Raw genomic sequence first — 13,802 nt, forward strand, 5'->3', positions numbered from 1 at the left:
CGCCAGGACTGGCCCCAAGATGGCCTAGGCAAAGGATACCTAAGCTTGTTGGGGGCCCGAGCTGAGACCCCTCCTGGCTCATGGTCCTGCCGGGGGGGTTTCAAGAAGTGGATCGTGACACCTCCTCCCTTTTCTCCACAGAAGAATTCTCTTTCCTCATCTGACATATCTAGTCTCCAACTAGTATGACTCTCGTCCACTTGAACCTTATCTAAAGTAAGGCTCTATGCTCAAGACGGAATGGATTTTCCCCTTTGCTTCATAATTGGGAGACTAGGGATTGATCTCCCTTCCCTAGGCTTCCTGATTTGGTACCTCCCTTTAATTATTGATAGGCCTTATCAATCCTATCTCCGATAATTCCTATACAGTTCTCTCCATCAAGTGTTACTCTACATTTCCTTGACATTGCTTCCTTTAACAGAAGAAACTCTTCTATTCTGTCCCATTGTATTGGCAGACTTGGTTCCATAAGCTCCTTTTGAATGCGATTAATGTCAAGCTCGCGTTGTCTCCACTTTCGTTCTAATTCTTCATCTAATTCTCTTCGCTTTCTCGCTTCCCATCTAACTCTCTCCTCTTCTTGTCTTATATCTTCTCTCCTTATTCTTGCTCTTCTTTCTTCCTCTTCCCTTTCTCTCTGTATCATTTTGTCCCTTCATTTTTATGCTTCCTCCTCTTCTATCTTCTTTTCTCTTCTTTCTCTGTCTTCCATTGCTCTCTGTCTATTGTCATCCTTTCTTTGCTCCTCTGCCCTTTATTCTTTCTTTTGTTGTTCCTCCTGATACATCTGTTCTCACTGCTGTCTACTCTTTCTTTTATACTCATCTTCTTTTAATCTTTTTTCTCGTTCCCTTTCTTTTCTATCCTGTTCGTCCTGGTCTTCTTTTTGCCTTACTTCCTCAATGCTTTTCCCATCTAGCTTGAGTAATATCTGTCCTCCCATCCATTTATTCTGAACGAGCGTTACCTCGTGAGCTTTATCCTTTGCTCCTTTCTATCTCTTAATCTCCCTTTTTTATTTCTGTCGATATGTTCGACTGCTCACTCTTCTCTTCTTTGTCTCGTATAATCTTAAAAGTCTCCTCTTTTTTCTTACTCTCCTCTGGACTATCATCACTGCTATAAGCAGACGTATCGAATATCAGATTACAATACCCTGCCGCCGCTTTTAGCTCCCTTAATGGGTATACCCCTCCTCCTTACTCCGATTAAGCATCCACTATTGGGTGGCGGATGCTCTCTCTCATCCTGGTACATTTTCCAGAGCTCTAAAATAGCTAGCCTTTTCTCTAATTTCTTCCCTGTGTACACAGCATGCAAGTATGTGGTCATGTGTTGCAATACCGCTTTTGACAGCAATCCCCCTTGTGGCTGCAGCATGAACATCCTATCTGCCATGCCTTTCACCAATTCCACACTATACTGTTTAAGCTTGGGCATATGCTTTGGCAGTGTCTTACATAAATGCATCAAAGGGGTGATATCTCCCATTGTGACAAGTCTCAATTGACTGTCAATACTTACCAGACTTTATAAAAAATACCTTCACCAAAAACAAAAAATATGAGCGTGCTCCACCAATCACCGCTCAAGCCTCTACCTTTTCACTTACCTCTGTCTACCTTTGGATTGGTACCAAACACTTTCCTAGATAGACAATATAACTTTTTTACTTTATCTCAACATTTTTACAACTTGTTGTTGCTCTTCGACACCTTATTTCAACACAAACACATGAACAGACAAACTAGTATACTTTTCACATTTAAACAACTGTGATCACCCTTATTTCTTCTCTGCCCCTAATCAATACTCTGATCACAGAGTTTAGCTCGTCTTCTTATGCGGACCTGTCCTGCAAGTAGCCTAGTTTACTCCGACTGGAGTGTAAGACGACCTCTTCTGAACCCCCTGGGTCAGGCTTCTGGGCGCTATCTCTCTCTCTCTCTCTCTCTTCATACAATATTTGCCATTACTCCCGTTACTTTCAAAATTACCACAACTCTGTTCCCTATTTTGCCATTCCCCCTCAGTCTATTCACCATTCGATCCTTTTGGCTCTAGGCCTTTGGTATAATCTCCTCCTCCAATCCGCCCACTTTCACCTTCCATCCGAAAAGCACCTGTGGAAACAAGGTAGGGATTTCGTCAAAGAGGGACGCTGGCCACCGTCTCGATTTCCTTGCAAGATTTGTATTCTCCCACTCTCCACAGGAAACCCAGCAACCTTCAGGCTAAATGGTGGAGGATGCGCGATTGTCCAAAATACTGACATTTTAACAGGCCGATGCGTGTTTTTCTAAACATCTGACAATGCTACCACGTGAACATAAGGTCCTAAATTAGTAACATATCATACATGGATGGGATGCAGAGTAACTCATACACCAGATATTAAGACGACTTCGGCAAAAGTCTTTTCTGACTGTTTTAATATCAATTGTCTAAAACAGGGAGTTACAATGGACATCAACTGACGTTCGCTTAAGTTCTCTCAAATATTTCACATAGAAACCACAGCTTTATACTAAACATTTGTCATAAGTGACGTCATACTACGTGGCAAATAAGAAAAACCTACGGGGAGTTGTGGTTGGACTAAGGGGAATATCTGAGTATACTTTCTATAAGGGATCGAGTTGTGATTAGGGATCTACAGTCAGGTGGACAACTTAAGCCTGCCTCTAGTGCAAGTCATCCTCAACAGTTATTAAGTACACAATATACTATTGGCTCTCAAAATATAAGGCCCTTCATTGTATGGCCCTTTATAATTGATTGGTGCTCTGGTACCTTTCTGGAAGATTCGATTCACTAGCAGCACGTAAACTCAGACCATAAGTGCTAGGAGGTGGACCATGTCTCCCCTCCCAATTAGCCCTACATCCTTCACCACTCGTGCTCTCTGCCATGAAGATTGCCTTTGAACTCAGCCTTCAGTAGCATCTCTTCTCTTGGGAATAAAATGGAGTGTGAGCACATGCTTATCAATGTTCTGGTTGGCATACCCACTACTATTTCCATCCTCGACTCACGTGACATGAGACTGTATTTCAGCCTGTTTTGCAGCATTTAATTGTCCTGAATTAATACATTTGGCACTCATAGTGTACTATCTTTGCAACTTAATAAGGAATGATTTTGCTTCTCACGTTTACTGCCTTGAGAATAGATAACCAGTTCTTGGCTGCCCCAGCCCTTGACACTGGGCCAGACAGCCCTTCTCGGTCCTTCCATGATTCTTAGCTGCTTTTCTCGCTGCAACACAACTTCAGCTCTTGATCCTTCTTTCTGTGTGGACTTGAGCTTACTAGTATTGCGACATTGACGTCCATCTTCTATATAATGGTGGCCTCGCCTGCAGTCTATTCACTACATATAGCCAGCCTTTATGATTACTTACTCTACGTACGTTCTGCGTCAGTACAGTTATTAAATGGCTTGCATTCTCTGCAATGCTCGTCACATGTGCAATCTTCTTTTCTCACATGAAGACTTACCAGATTATTTATTTTGTCATCAGTTTCTTTACAGTCTATACATTCCTTTCTTCAGCCAATCTTCTTAGTAGGTCGTACTTCTTGTGACAACACCATCTTCTCTTTTCTCTCATTTTCATATCCCTTTGGCACTTCTTCCAAGAGATTATCATCTCTTCGGGGATACATCAGAAAGGGTTTTCTTAGTGGATACCCTTTCTCAAAGGCTCTCGGCGAAATAGGCACAACCACTGGTGTCATGCATGGCACGATTTCTGGCTTTCAACATACAGGCTGGACTTCCTACAGGGGCATTTGGCTGCTCCTCTACAAATGCAATACAATACAATATCCTCTTGACCTCTGACTTTCCTGTAACTGAACACTATCCTGACCTGCCTACAGCCGCCTACTAGACTACTTGGGTCCCTCTTCTGCCTCTAAGAAAACTCATGCCATAGAATAGGGCAGGATTTAAATGATAAGGATTCCGTCTTAAACATATAACAAGTGTGAAAAGTACTTACTTGCTAAAGAAGTTGGTGGTGTAACTGTATCTCTGTAATAGAATACGTTACAAAGTGTCCTTAAGTTATTACTTGCCTTTACGTTGCTTAGTGCTCCTTTAGAAGTATATAAGTTGATTTACTTACTTTGAACTGTATTCCACTCTTCTTAAAAGTAATAGTGTTGGTACGGTTTTATTCTACTTAACTGAATGAGTGTAAAAGCTTATCACTAGATTTACCTGCCTTGAATGACTGTCTGTTCTTCTTAAAATGTAGTATTGCGTTTTGCTTCCCCTGATCTGTGTGCATTTCTAAAACAGTCTTGGAGTTAATACTTGTCTTTGAGTTGCGTGTAGCCTCTCTGAAAAGTAAATAGGTCCTTTTTTTTTTTTTTTTACTTACCTTGAACTCATGATTGCCTTTCTTAAAGGTCTGCTAAAAGTGTTTCCTTACCTTAGGATTGTATCCTACACTTCTGAAAAGTATCCTTGGTTAAACTGTCTATTCCTTTATCAGAAATAGTTTAATAGGTGTATATACCAATAGGTTATACTGCCTTTTCAGACTGTAATTGGTTTATGCTTTCCCTGAATTGCTTTAGTGGACTTCTACAATAGTTTATTAGGTTATTACTTGTCCATGAGTAGCTGAATGCCCCCCTGAAAAATATATGAGTTATTGTACCAGCTCTGAACTGTGTTCTTAAAGGTAATATTGGTGGTATAACTGAATCCATTCATAAGAGAAGAAATGTACACTTGTTGCAAGATATACTTGGAACAATGTTGGTCTACCCTAGTGATTCTGTAATTGAATAACACGGTATGTTATGACCAATAGGGTCTGCTGCCCTTAAATTACCTACAGTATTCTAAAAGTCTAACTACTTTGGTTTACTCCCAAAGAACAGCGTAATGCCATTCTGAGGGTGGTACATTAGTTTTGACTCACCTGGAACCGCCTATTGCTATTCCTATCAAGGTTATACTTTGGGTTGTGTACCATGAGTATTGAGTTGGTTTATATAAATGTGTTTATGACTTATGTGATAGTACTTACTTCCCCAAGATTTATCTTGGCCTACTTGTAGTTAAAATAAACCTTTACAATTACAATACATAGGGCCTCATCACGAGTTGGGCTGTAGCCCTTAACTGGGGTGGTAACGGTATTACTGCCGCATTTAAGGGCTGGCCCTATCACGAGTTGGGCTGTTTTACCTCCTTTTTTCTGGAGGTGAAAATCCCTGTTTTCGGCAGTATTACAGCCGGCTCTATTAGCCCGCAGTATTAGCACCAAAAATTCCCCATTAGATCCAATGGACCCAATCAGGAATGTGGATTTACTGTTAAGGCCCAACCCGTGATCCAGTGGTAATACCACCAGGCCGGTCGGTGCTAGGGCTATTACAGTCGGCGGCATTACAGCCGGGAATACAGCCCAACCCGTGGTGAGGACCATAGTGTTTCAGTGTTTCTTTGGACCATATGTGTGCTGCAATTTCTTTGTACTGACCTACAGCCCTATCTCCCTTTTAAGGTAAGCCTGGCTGCTCTGTCCATGCTACCTACATTCTTAGGTGGTACAGCCGTATACTAAGAGTGGAGTTGTTGTATTGCCTAAGATATAGTTGTATGAAGCCCTTAGATGGACTTTCGAAACACTGTCCTAACAGTATGTCCTATTGGGACATTCAAGGAAATGTAAATGCAAACTCGATCTGCATTTCTCTTGCATGTATTGTAAAATTCCATTACAATGAATCATTTTTCTTCTGCTTCCCTGTTTTTAGCAAAATTGCATTTCCGTTTTACACACCATAAAAGTAATTTGGCCTCATTACGGGTCCGGCAGTAACCCTGCCGATGCTACCAGCGGATTGCCACCGGACCCATAATAATTTACCAGCGCCTGGCATCCCGGTGCCACCGGCTCATTACGAGTTTGGCGGCCCAGGAAGTCAGGCGCTGGCAAATTGTAAATCCCCATTCCTATAGAGTCCATTAGGACTCTATGGGAGGGGGGACACGGGAGCACCGGCACCATTACGAATGGTGCTGGTGCTCCCATGAAGAGTCTGCCTACTCTGGCCGCTGCGCCCGGCAGGGGCAGACCTGTCGCGCACAGCGGCCACGGCAGGCAGACACAGAGTTTGCTGATCCGCAAACAAGTGTCCCGGTGAGCTTACCGCCACCCTTGTTTCTGGACCGGCAAACTCCTAATGAGGCCCATTGAAATGGTATAAAGTATAGTAAATATTGTCTGCTCCAGTGCTTTGTTCACCAAACATGTTTACATTTCACATACTGTAATACACACACTATATTTCAGTTGTACCATGACTGCCAAAGGAAAGGGCATGTGTGGTAATGAAACCCAGCCAGCATGAGTTAGCCTTCAATGGTATCATCCCTCCTCCCAGTTCTTCTTTATGTTTTTTCTTTTTCTTTTACCTGTATTTTTCGTCGGCCAAAATGATATTCGCATTACTTTTTTGTGCGGCTGTGGTCAATTGTTCTTCTGATTTTGGGCTGTTTTCGGTGTGCACTTTTGTATCACTGCTCTTGCTAGCCTCAGGAGCTAAAAGTTCTCAACCAATAGGCGAATTGCATGCATTGTTATCGCACACCTTAGTGCATTGAAGGCGTTCTACACTCACCATGCTTGATTCTGATCGCCCAACTTTACTTGCATCTCGCGATCTCTCCTGGCACAGATCGTACTCAATGACCGGACCATCCACTTAAACCAGGGAACAGCGTCTGGAGTCAACATCGACAACACTGTCCATCCTTGTGTGAACGCGCCATGTGCTAATGGCGGCAGCTGTCGTCCAAAGCTAGACAGCTACGAGTGCGACTGCCCTCTCGGCTTTGATGGCAAGCATTGTCAGAAAGGTAAGTCTTTTTCCGTCATTATGCTCCTTTCTGGGGCAATCATTGTGGCAAAAGTTAATCGAGATAGTGGCTTGAGACCAGGAAAGATGTTGGTTGATCAGTGAAGGCCCCTCTCAATTCTGCATCCCCCTCTTGGAGATGCATTGTTTTGCATTGTCAGTTCGCCGTGAGGCTTTTCTCTGGTGGTAAGAAGTGAAAGCAGGCAAAGAAGGGCTGGTTAGATGCTCCTGTCAGCTTTATGCAGGTAACATCTGCATCAATGCTTTTCATAAGTGAGGGCTGCGGCAGTAGCGGTCTGTATTATTTCCGATGGGTGGGGGACCTCAGAGGCGTAGACAGGGTAGGGCCGGTGCAGCCATGGGCCGCTTAAAATATGTATGCAGCACTGTGTGGGCATTTACAGATGTTAATATCACTGCGCTGGACCCAACTACTTTAGCTTCAGGCTCCACTTGTTAGACAACCCTGGCTATAATAATAAATAATAATAATAATAATTTGGCATTTATATAGCGCTACAAACCCTCAGGTATCTGAGCGCTGCTTATTATTATCCTTTGTGTGTGGTGCTCATTTATTGACCTGGGAAAGATGAAAGGCTGAGTTTGGCCCCACTGGGATACGAACCTGCGTTAGCAGGCTCTGCACAGATGTCAAAGCGAGCCCTCTACTCGCTGTACCACTTGACCGGCAATGCTATGCCTTGGGTGGGGGTACCGGGAAAAGGGCATTTCCTGCTGCTATGGCTGTGACTAACCAGTTTAGATGCTAATATATGGTGTTAGCCAAGGAGAACAACCATCCGACTACGCCAAGCTTTTACACTGAAAGAATCATCTTTGAGTCTTGAGACTTAGGGCATGTGTGCCCCCAATGACAACATGCCCTTAAAGTCACACCTGTGGCTGGGCTCATGGAGCGATGCTGCCAGTTTATGTGCCCACATAGATGTGGCTGCCCTACCATTCCAGAAGCAGTGGAGCTTCAATGCATAGTATGCAGGCACACATTCCCATCTAGAGGTCACACTAAATATGAGGTTTAGGGCAAACGGTGGAGACGATGCTCACCCAAGAGAGGAGACAGAATATATATATAGTGACTTTCGCTAATGCTGAAAATAAATAGATCTGCCCTTAATCTGAATTGAGAACAATAACATGTGGCAAGGCCAGTCTTCTGGCCTTGTCTAGAAGGGGTGAGAGCCCTTCACAGTCACACTTGAGGGTTAACCCAGAGCCCACTAGAGCCCTTTTTTCAGAAAGACAACCCCAGCAACATAGGTCTGAGCCACCCCATGCCTGCCCTGTGCCAATATGTACGCATGCAGATCCCAGTCTCCAGCGATGCCTTTAGGAATCGCAACTTGCCCGTGTTTCCGTTCCCCTGCAGAATTCCCCAAGGCAGTGCGGGACGTCAGCAGTGAACGAGACATGAGAGCTTCAACCCAGAGCCGGGCTGCAACCAGGAGATAAGACATAGACACATAGATACGCGGCAACAGCAGTTCCTCAGGGGCGGAGAAAAAGACACCTATGGCAGGTGTGCAAACCTACAATAGAACGGCTCAGGACGCCCCTGCCTCAGAGGCATAGACAGGGTAGGGCCTGAGCTGGCGAAGCCCACCCAAAATATGTAAGTGCCCACTCATTAGAACTGTGTGGGCATTTAGAGATGTTAATGCCACTGCGGTGGGCCCAACTACATTAGCTTCAGGCCCCACTTGTTAGACAATTCTGGCTACACCTCTGCCCTGCCTACACCCGCAGCGCTGACAAAGAACTCCCTCTCCTGGGAATGAACCTTGCACTTTACTGGTCGGGTTGAATGACATTCAGCGCTGCAGCATGGAATAAGCGTGCAAGGCTCACCCCCCTTATTATGCTCTTTTCTCGTGTGGGAGGGGGAGACGAGGGCTAATTGGCCAGGGGCAGATATCCAATCACAACATAGGAAGAGGGATAAAAGCTGGCGACAGGAAACAGGAAGCGTGGGGTATCCAGGAGAGTTCAGTAGTGGAGGTGAACCAAGAGACCAGTAGGAGTACGGAAGGAGCACCGACACATCAGGAGATGTGTGCAGAAGGAGAGCTATTGGTTTAGGGGTGAAAGGGGTTCTGCTGTGTTCGTGTATCAAATGAGTAGTTGCGAGGATCGTAGTTGGTGAAAGGGGAGTAGTAGTGGAAGGAAAAGAGTAGTAGTGGAAGGAAAAGAGTAGTAGTCGGCCAGAGCAGAGTAGTAGTCGGCGGAGGAGAGTAGTAGTCGGCGGAGGAGAGTAGTAGTCGGCAGAGGAGAGTAGTGGTCGGCAGAGGAGAGTAGTAGTCGGCGGAGGAGAGTAGTGGTCGGCGGAGGAGAGTAGTAGTCGGCAGAGGAGAGTAGTGGTCGGCGGAGGAGAGTATAGTAGTGTGGAGATTAGTTGTCAGGTGAGGGTGGGAATAGTAGGACAGAGAGAGGAATAACCTCAAAGGGTGGAGGCAAGGCCTAGAGTGTGATACCGGAGGGACAGAAGAGAGAGAAGGAGAAAGGCAAGAGGAGTGATAACAGCGTGTAGAGAAAGAGGGTGAAGAAGGGAGAGGATCGAGAGGGCATGGAAGACCGCAGCTGGTTTTTCAGAGTGTCTGCATGGCCCTTACCAATTCCCTGTAGAACACAAACAGCTGGATAGGCCAGGTCCAGCTAGGGAGTCCCTGAGGGAGTTTAGAGAACCACCATTTGAGGAAACCATCTGCGGCCTAAGGTAGTATTTAGACATCAGTGGTTACCATTTGATATTACCTGACTGGGGCTGTGGACACCTGGGTTAGGGAGGAAATCATGAGGGAGAATAGAGGGAGCCCTCCAAACTCCACATCGGATCTCTTGGACCGTTGTCGAGGCTCAGAACGATTTGCGGGACAAATACTGCAATATATAGAAACCAATATTCTATAGATAATCCTAATCCAATCACAGATTTCACAATAACATGACAACTATTTCAATAAAAAGCACAGAATCAAAAAATACGTTCCTTTCAAGAAACACCTTAAAAAGAAAAACATCCGAGATTATAGAAGCAAATAAAAACCAAGAGACATTTTAATTTTGAAACGGACATTATTTGCATAATCCTGCCATCTAGTGGTTCGATCTGGGATTTATCTTGAACTAGTTTGACAAAAAACAAATGCTCTCGATTCGTGTCCGTTATCTCATCCCAGTGGAACCCCTTCAATTCCCAGTACTCTATTCAGATTTACTTCTATCTACCTTTATTAGCATGATGGCTCTACACATTTTTTACCTCTAGAAACTGAGACCTTTTGTTGACATTACAGGAAAAGAAAGGCTGCCGGAAGAGTGTGGAAACCTTTTCCAATGCCAGCAGAACTCCACCAACTTCCAGTGCTATGCTGATAATACACAACTTTTCTTCAAACCTCCCACTGATGCCCTTGCACCCTTCTTCATCCCTGTCTGCCTCTCTGCCATCCAGGCCTGGTGCACTGCCAAGGACCTCTGCCTCAATGCCAGAAGAACAGAGATTCTCCCTATTTGTCCCCCTGCACCATACTTCTTCTCTGCACTCTGGCCGTCCTCCATGGGCTCACCCCTGCCCCTGCAATGCAGCTAGGAATCTCGGAGTCATCTTCAATTCCTCCCTTTCCTTCATCCCTCATATTCAGGACATTGTCAAGAAGTCCCACTTTCAGCTCTGCCTCCTCAAAAGAGACTCTACCCTTCCTCACCTTCCCACAGAGACTCAATGTTAAACATGCTATGGTTCTCTCCAGGCTAGACTACAGCAATAGCCTCCTCCTTAAACGTCCTTCCTCCACCCTGCGCCACCTCCAGCTAACCCAGAATAGGGCAGCAAGAATTATCCTTGTCCTCAAGCCCAGGGACTGCATTGCTCCTGCCCTACAAAGCCTTCACTGGCTCCTGGTCTCAGCACGGATTGCATTCAAATCCCTCTGTATCATACACAAGGCTATCTGGGACCAGGGACCACTCTATCTTCAATGCCTCCTGACCAAATACTCTCCTTCCAGACTCCTCCGTTCCTCCGGCATCAACTCCCTGCATGTTAAATGCTTTGCCTAAAAGAGCTGGGGGCGATCACTTTCGTCGGCTGGCTCCCTCCTGTAGAACAGCCTCCCTCTCCTGCATTTTGAGCAAGACCTCCTTAAGTTCCGAAAAAGCCTCAAGACATTTCTCTTTACCTCCTCCTTCTCCTCCTCTCTTCCCTGCTAATCTTACAGCAGTGTGACGGACAGGCTGTGTAATATATACAAACATATTTATGCATATATGTATACATAAACACTATATACTGCCATATGGTCTTTTACAATCCACACACTTCCAATCAACTCACTCCACTCACACTCTCCTCCCAAGCTCCTCCAATACGGGTCCCATCAATGGCCTGCACAACGGGGAACAGCACCCCGCTCCAAGGAGTAGAAATGCCTTGTGGCAAAATGGCACCTGTGAACCCCTTCAAGTCGTGCACAGAGAAATGGTCCATGCAGATGGACATCGCACCGTAGGATGTGCGATGGGACACCCTCGACCTCACAGAGAGTCTGGGATCACGTCAGAGTCACCAATTGGTAAGGTGAATAGTAACCCAACACCCATTTGGTAAAAATAATCCCAGACTCCAAATGATTACTGCACTATTTTTGAAGGAAAACAATAGTTATTACATGCAAAAAGGTCTCAGACGGTCCTGTAGAACCGAAATGACACAGAGCTTGTCACACCCCAAAGAGGTTACAGGTTATATAGCTGAAAACCGCAAATCAGCATACATAGGTTACAATGTTATCCCACCTCTCTCAGTGTCTGCCCCCTATACAACATGCTAATACCCCCTATATTCCCAGGACTGATGGCCACACCTTATCTAAACCCATTCCCCTATTCACACGGCCCACTACATTGTCACCATTAAATCCAGGTATGGGATTGGCTAATAAGTACATTGTTACAATAATAAATCGTGACCGTCACGTGATGTGTACCCTTCCGATCCAGACACATTCAAAGTCAAACTGGTGATGCCAACTCTGCTTTAATAAGACAGTGGACCTTCTCATTATAGCAGACGCCGCAGCACACACAAGCTGCACCCCCGACCTTGCACTGAATTTATTGGCATCACCTCTGATCCTCCTATCTGAAATCACGGAAGGTTCTAGTCACAGCTCCCACCTTATATCCTTCTGATCCCAGGTGCTCAGTAATGACGTGACCAGGGCACCACCCTTGAGTCTGAATTTCAGGGATTTATGACCGCTCCTTGGGTGAGGGCAGTAGTGCCCTATATGTATGCCTGGCCTATTGGCATCACACAACCTCATGCCCTATTCTCATGAATTTGTCCTTCAGAGGGCGCATCCCTACCTGTCCTCCCCATACCTAACATTCCATTCCCACCATATTCAGGCCCTGTAGCATTTATCTGTGCACCGCGGGTGCTTCTGACCTCGGCTTCTCTCCTGGGTGATGGAAAAGGGATTTATCTTGTGACTGAGCTAAACAGAGCCGCAACTCCACATCAAGGCCTGTGTTCTATTCTGTTCATTGTGTAGCAGGCCATAAAATCCAATATGGCAACACTCCTGACATCTTAACACACTGACCTTGCTCCTGCCACAGTACCTTTCTGACTCCATCTTCCACCTACTAAAGCTCTTTCCTCGCACCTCACTGAAAAACATAACTTTGCATACCACTCCGAAACACAGGGCCTATAACACTGCCCTATCTATATCCCCTGCAACTGCAACATTAATATATGTGTTGCTCCTTCTGTGTTGCTATATGTGGGTAACTAACTACAAGTGTGCCTTCTGCCACACAAAACTCATCCGGCTCACACTGTGGTACGTGGTATTAGGGTTTTTCAGCCTGAACTGTTTTACCTAGCTGGGACGCTGTAAGTGCATGCCATCAGCATCTATGATCAAGTAAGCATGGTAAGTGTTATTACGTGAGTAGCTTGGCTTTTGGTGTAGCCAGTCTAGGTAGGTCTTAGACATGACATTTGTTTGCTGGCTCTCATCAAGGCTAAAGCAAAGGTAAGTGTTATTACGTGTCTAGGCTGGCACACATTGTGCAGCTAGTTTGAACATGTTTTCTTACTGTGACATTACATTTGTAATGGCAAAGCATTCATTTAATTAAAGCATTAAAAAGCTACCCTACACCCCCCATGTAACAACATTCATCAAGTTGACTCTGGCCAAAAATGCCAGTAAAACGTACAAGAAAACATCCATGGTCCAATGTCCCTTGCCTGAGTCCCAACCTTACACGTACACGTTCATACCCATTCACCCACCAGTCACTCATCCAGTGGCGGCTGGGGAATTCTTTTATTGAAGGGAAATACACATGTTCCAGAAATATGCCAGCGTGATCAAGCATAGCGAGGGAGCACAAACCATCCAAAGGGGATTTGGGTTGTGCCCCCTCACCCCTTGCTCCAGGCAAGATCAACGCCACTGGAGAAAGCTGCACTTTGTGAGGACTGCAATGAAATCATTGCAAGGTGTATAACTTTTTTAACCCTTATTCAACCGTTTATACGTCATCTTGGCTATTAAAAGCAAGTAAATAAGGGTCTATTGGCTGTTATTGTGCTTTCTGGATTGGAAAAATATCCCTTCCCCAATATGTTTTTATAACTACAGATGTCAGTACGATATAACCAAATGATAGACACATGTTCGGGGCACCCATTGAATTAACACGCTCTACTTTTGGACTTCTTGTCTAACAATATGTGTTCTGCAAATTTCGTATGGCTGTAACAACGGTAACACTGTTCAAAGTGTGCGGTACAAGAGCGAATAGTCTCCTCAGTAAACACCTTTTCAGGGTCGATTGAGATGTTTCACAATCATGGTTTTTTACTCTATTTTA

At 45.0% G+C, this 13,802-nt stretch overlaps 1 protein-coding gene across 2 annotated transcripts in view; it reads left to right on the plus strand.

Annotated features, from left to right (window-relative positions):
- EGFLAM (EGF like, fibronectin type III and laminin G domains) overlaps positions 1 to 13,802 on the plus strand; it is a 674,079-nt gene that overhangs the window by 587,201 nt on the left and 73,076 nt on the right. For both annotated transcript variants that reach the window (XM_069627154.1, XM_069627153.1), the window contains exon 18: positions 6,708 to 6,888. In XM_069627154.1, coding sequence (XP_069483255.1) covers positions 6,708 to 6,888 — 181 coding nt within the window. The remainder of the gene's footprint in view (positions 1 to 6,707; positions 6,889 to 13,802) is intronic.

Source organism: Ambystoma mexicanum, chromosome 6p, assembly GCF_040938575.1.
Source record: "Ambystoma mexicanum isolate Mex_15411 chromosome 6p, UKY_AmexF1_1, whole genome shotgun sequence".
NCBI classification, from domain to species: domain Eukaryota; kingdom Metazoa; phylum Chordata; class Amphibia; order Caudata; family Ambystomatidae; genus Ambystoma; species Ambystoma mexicanum.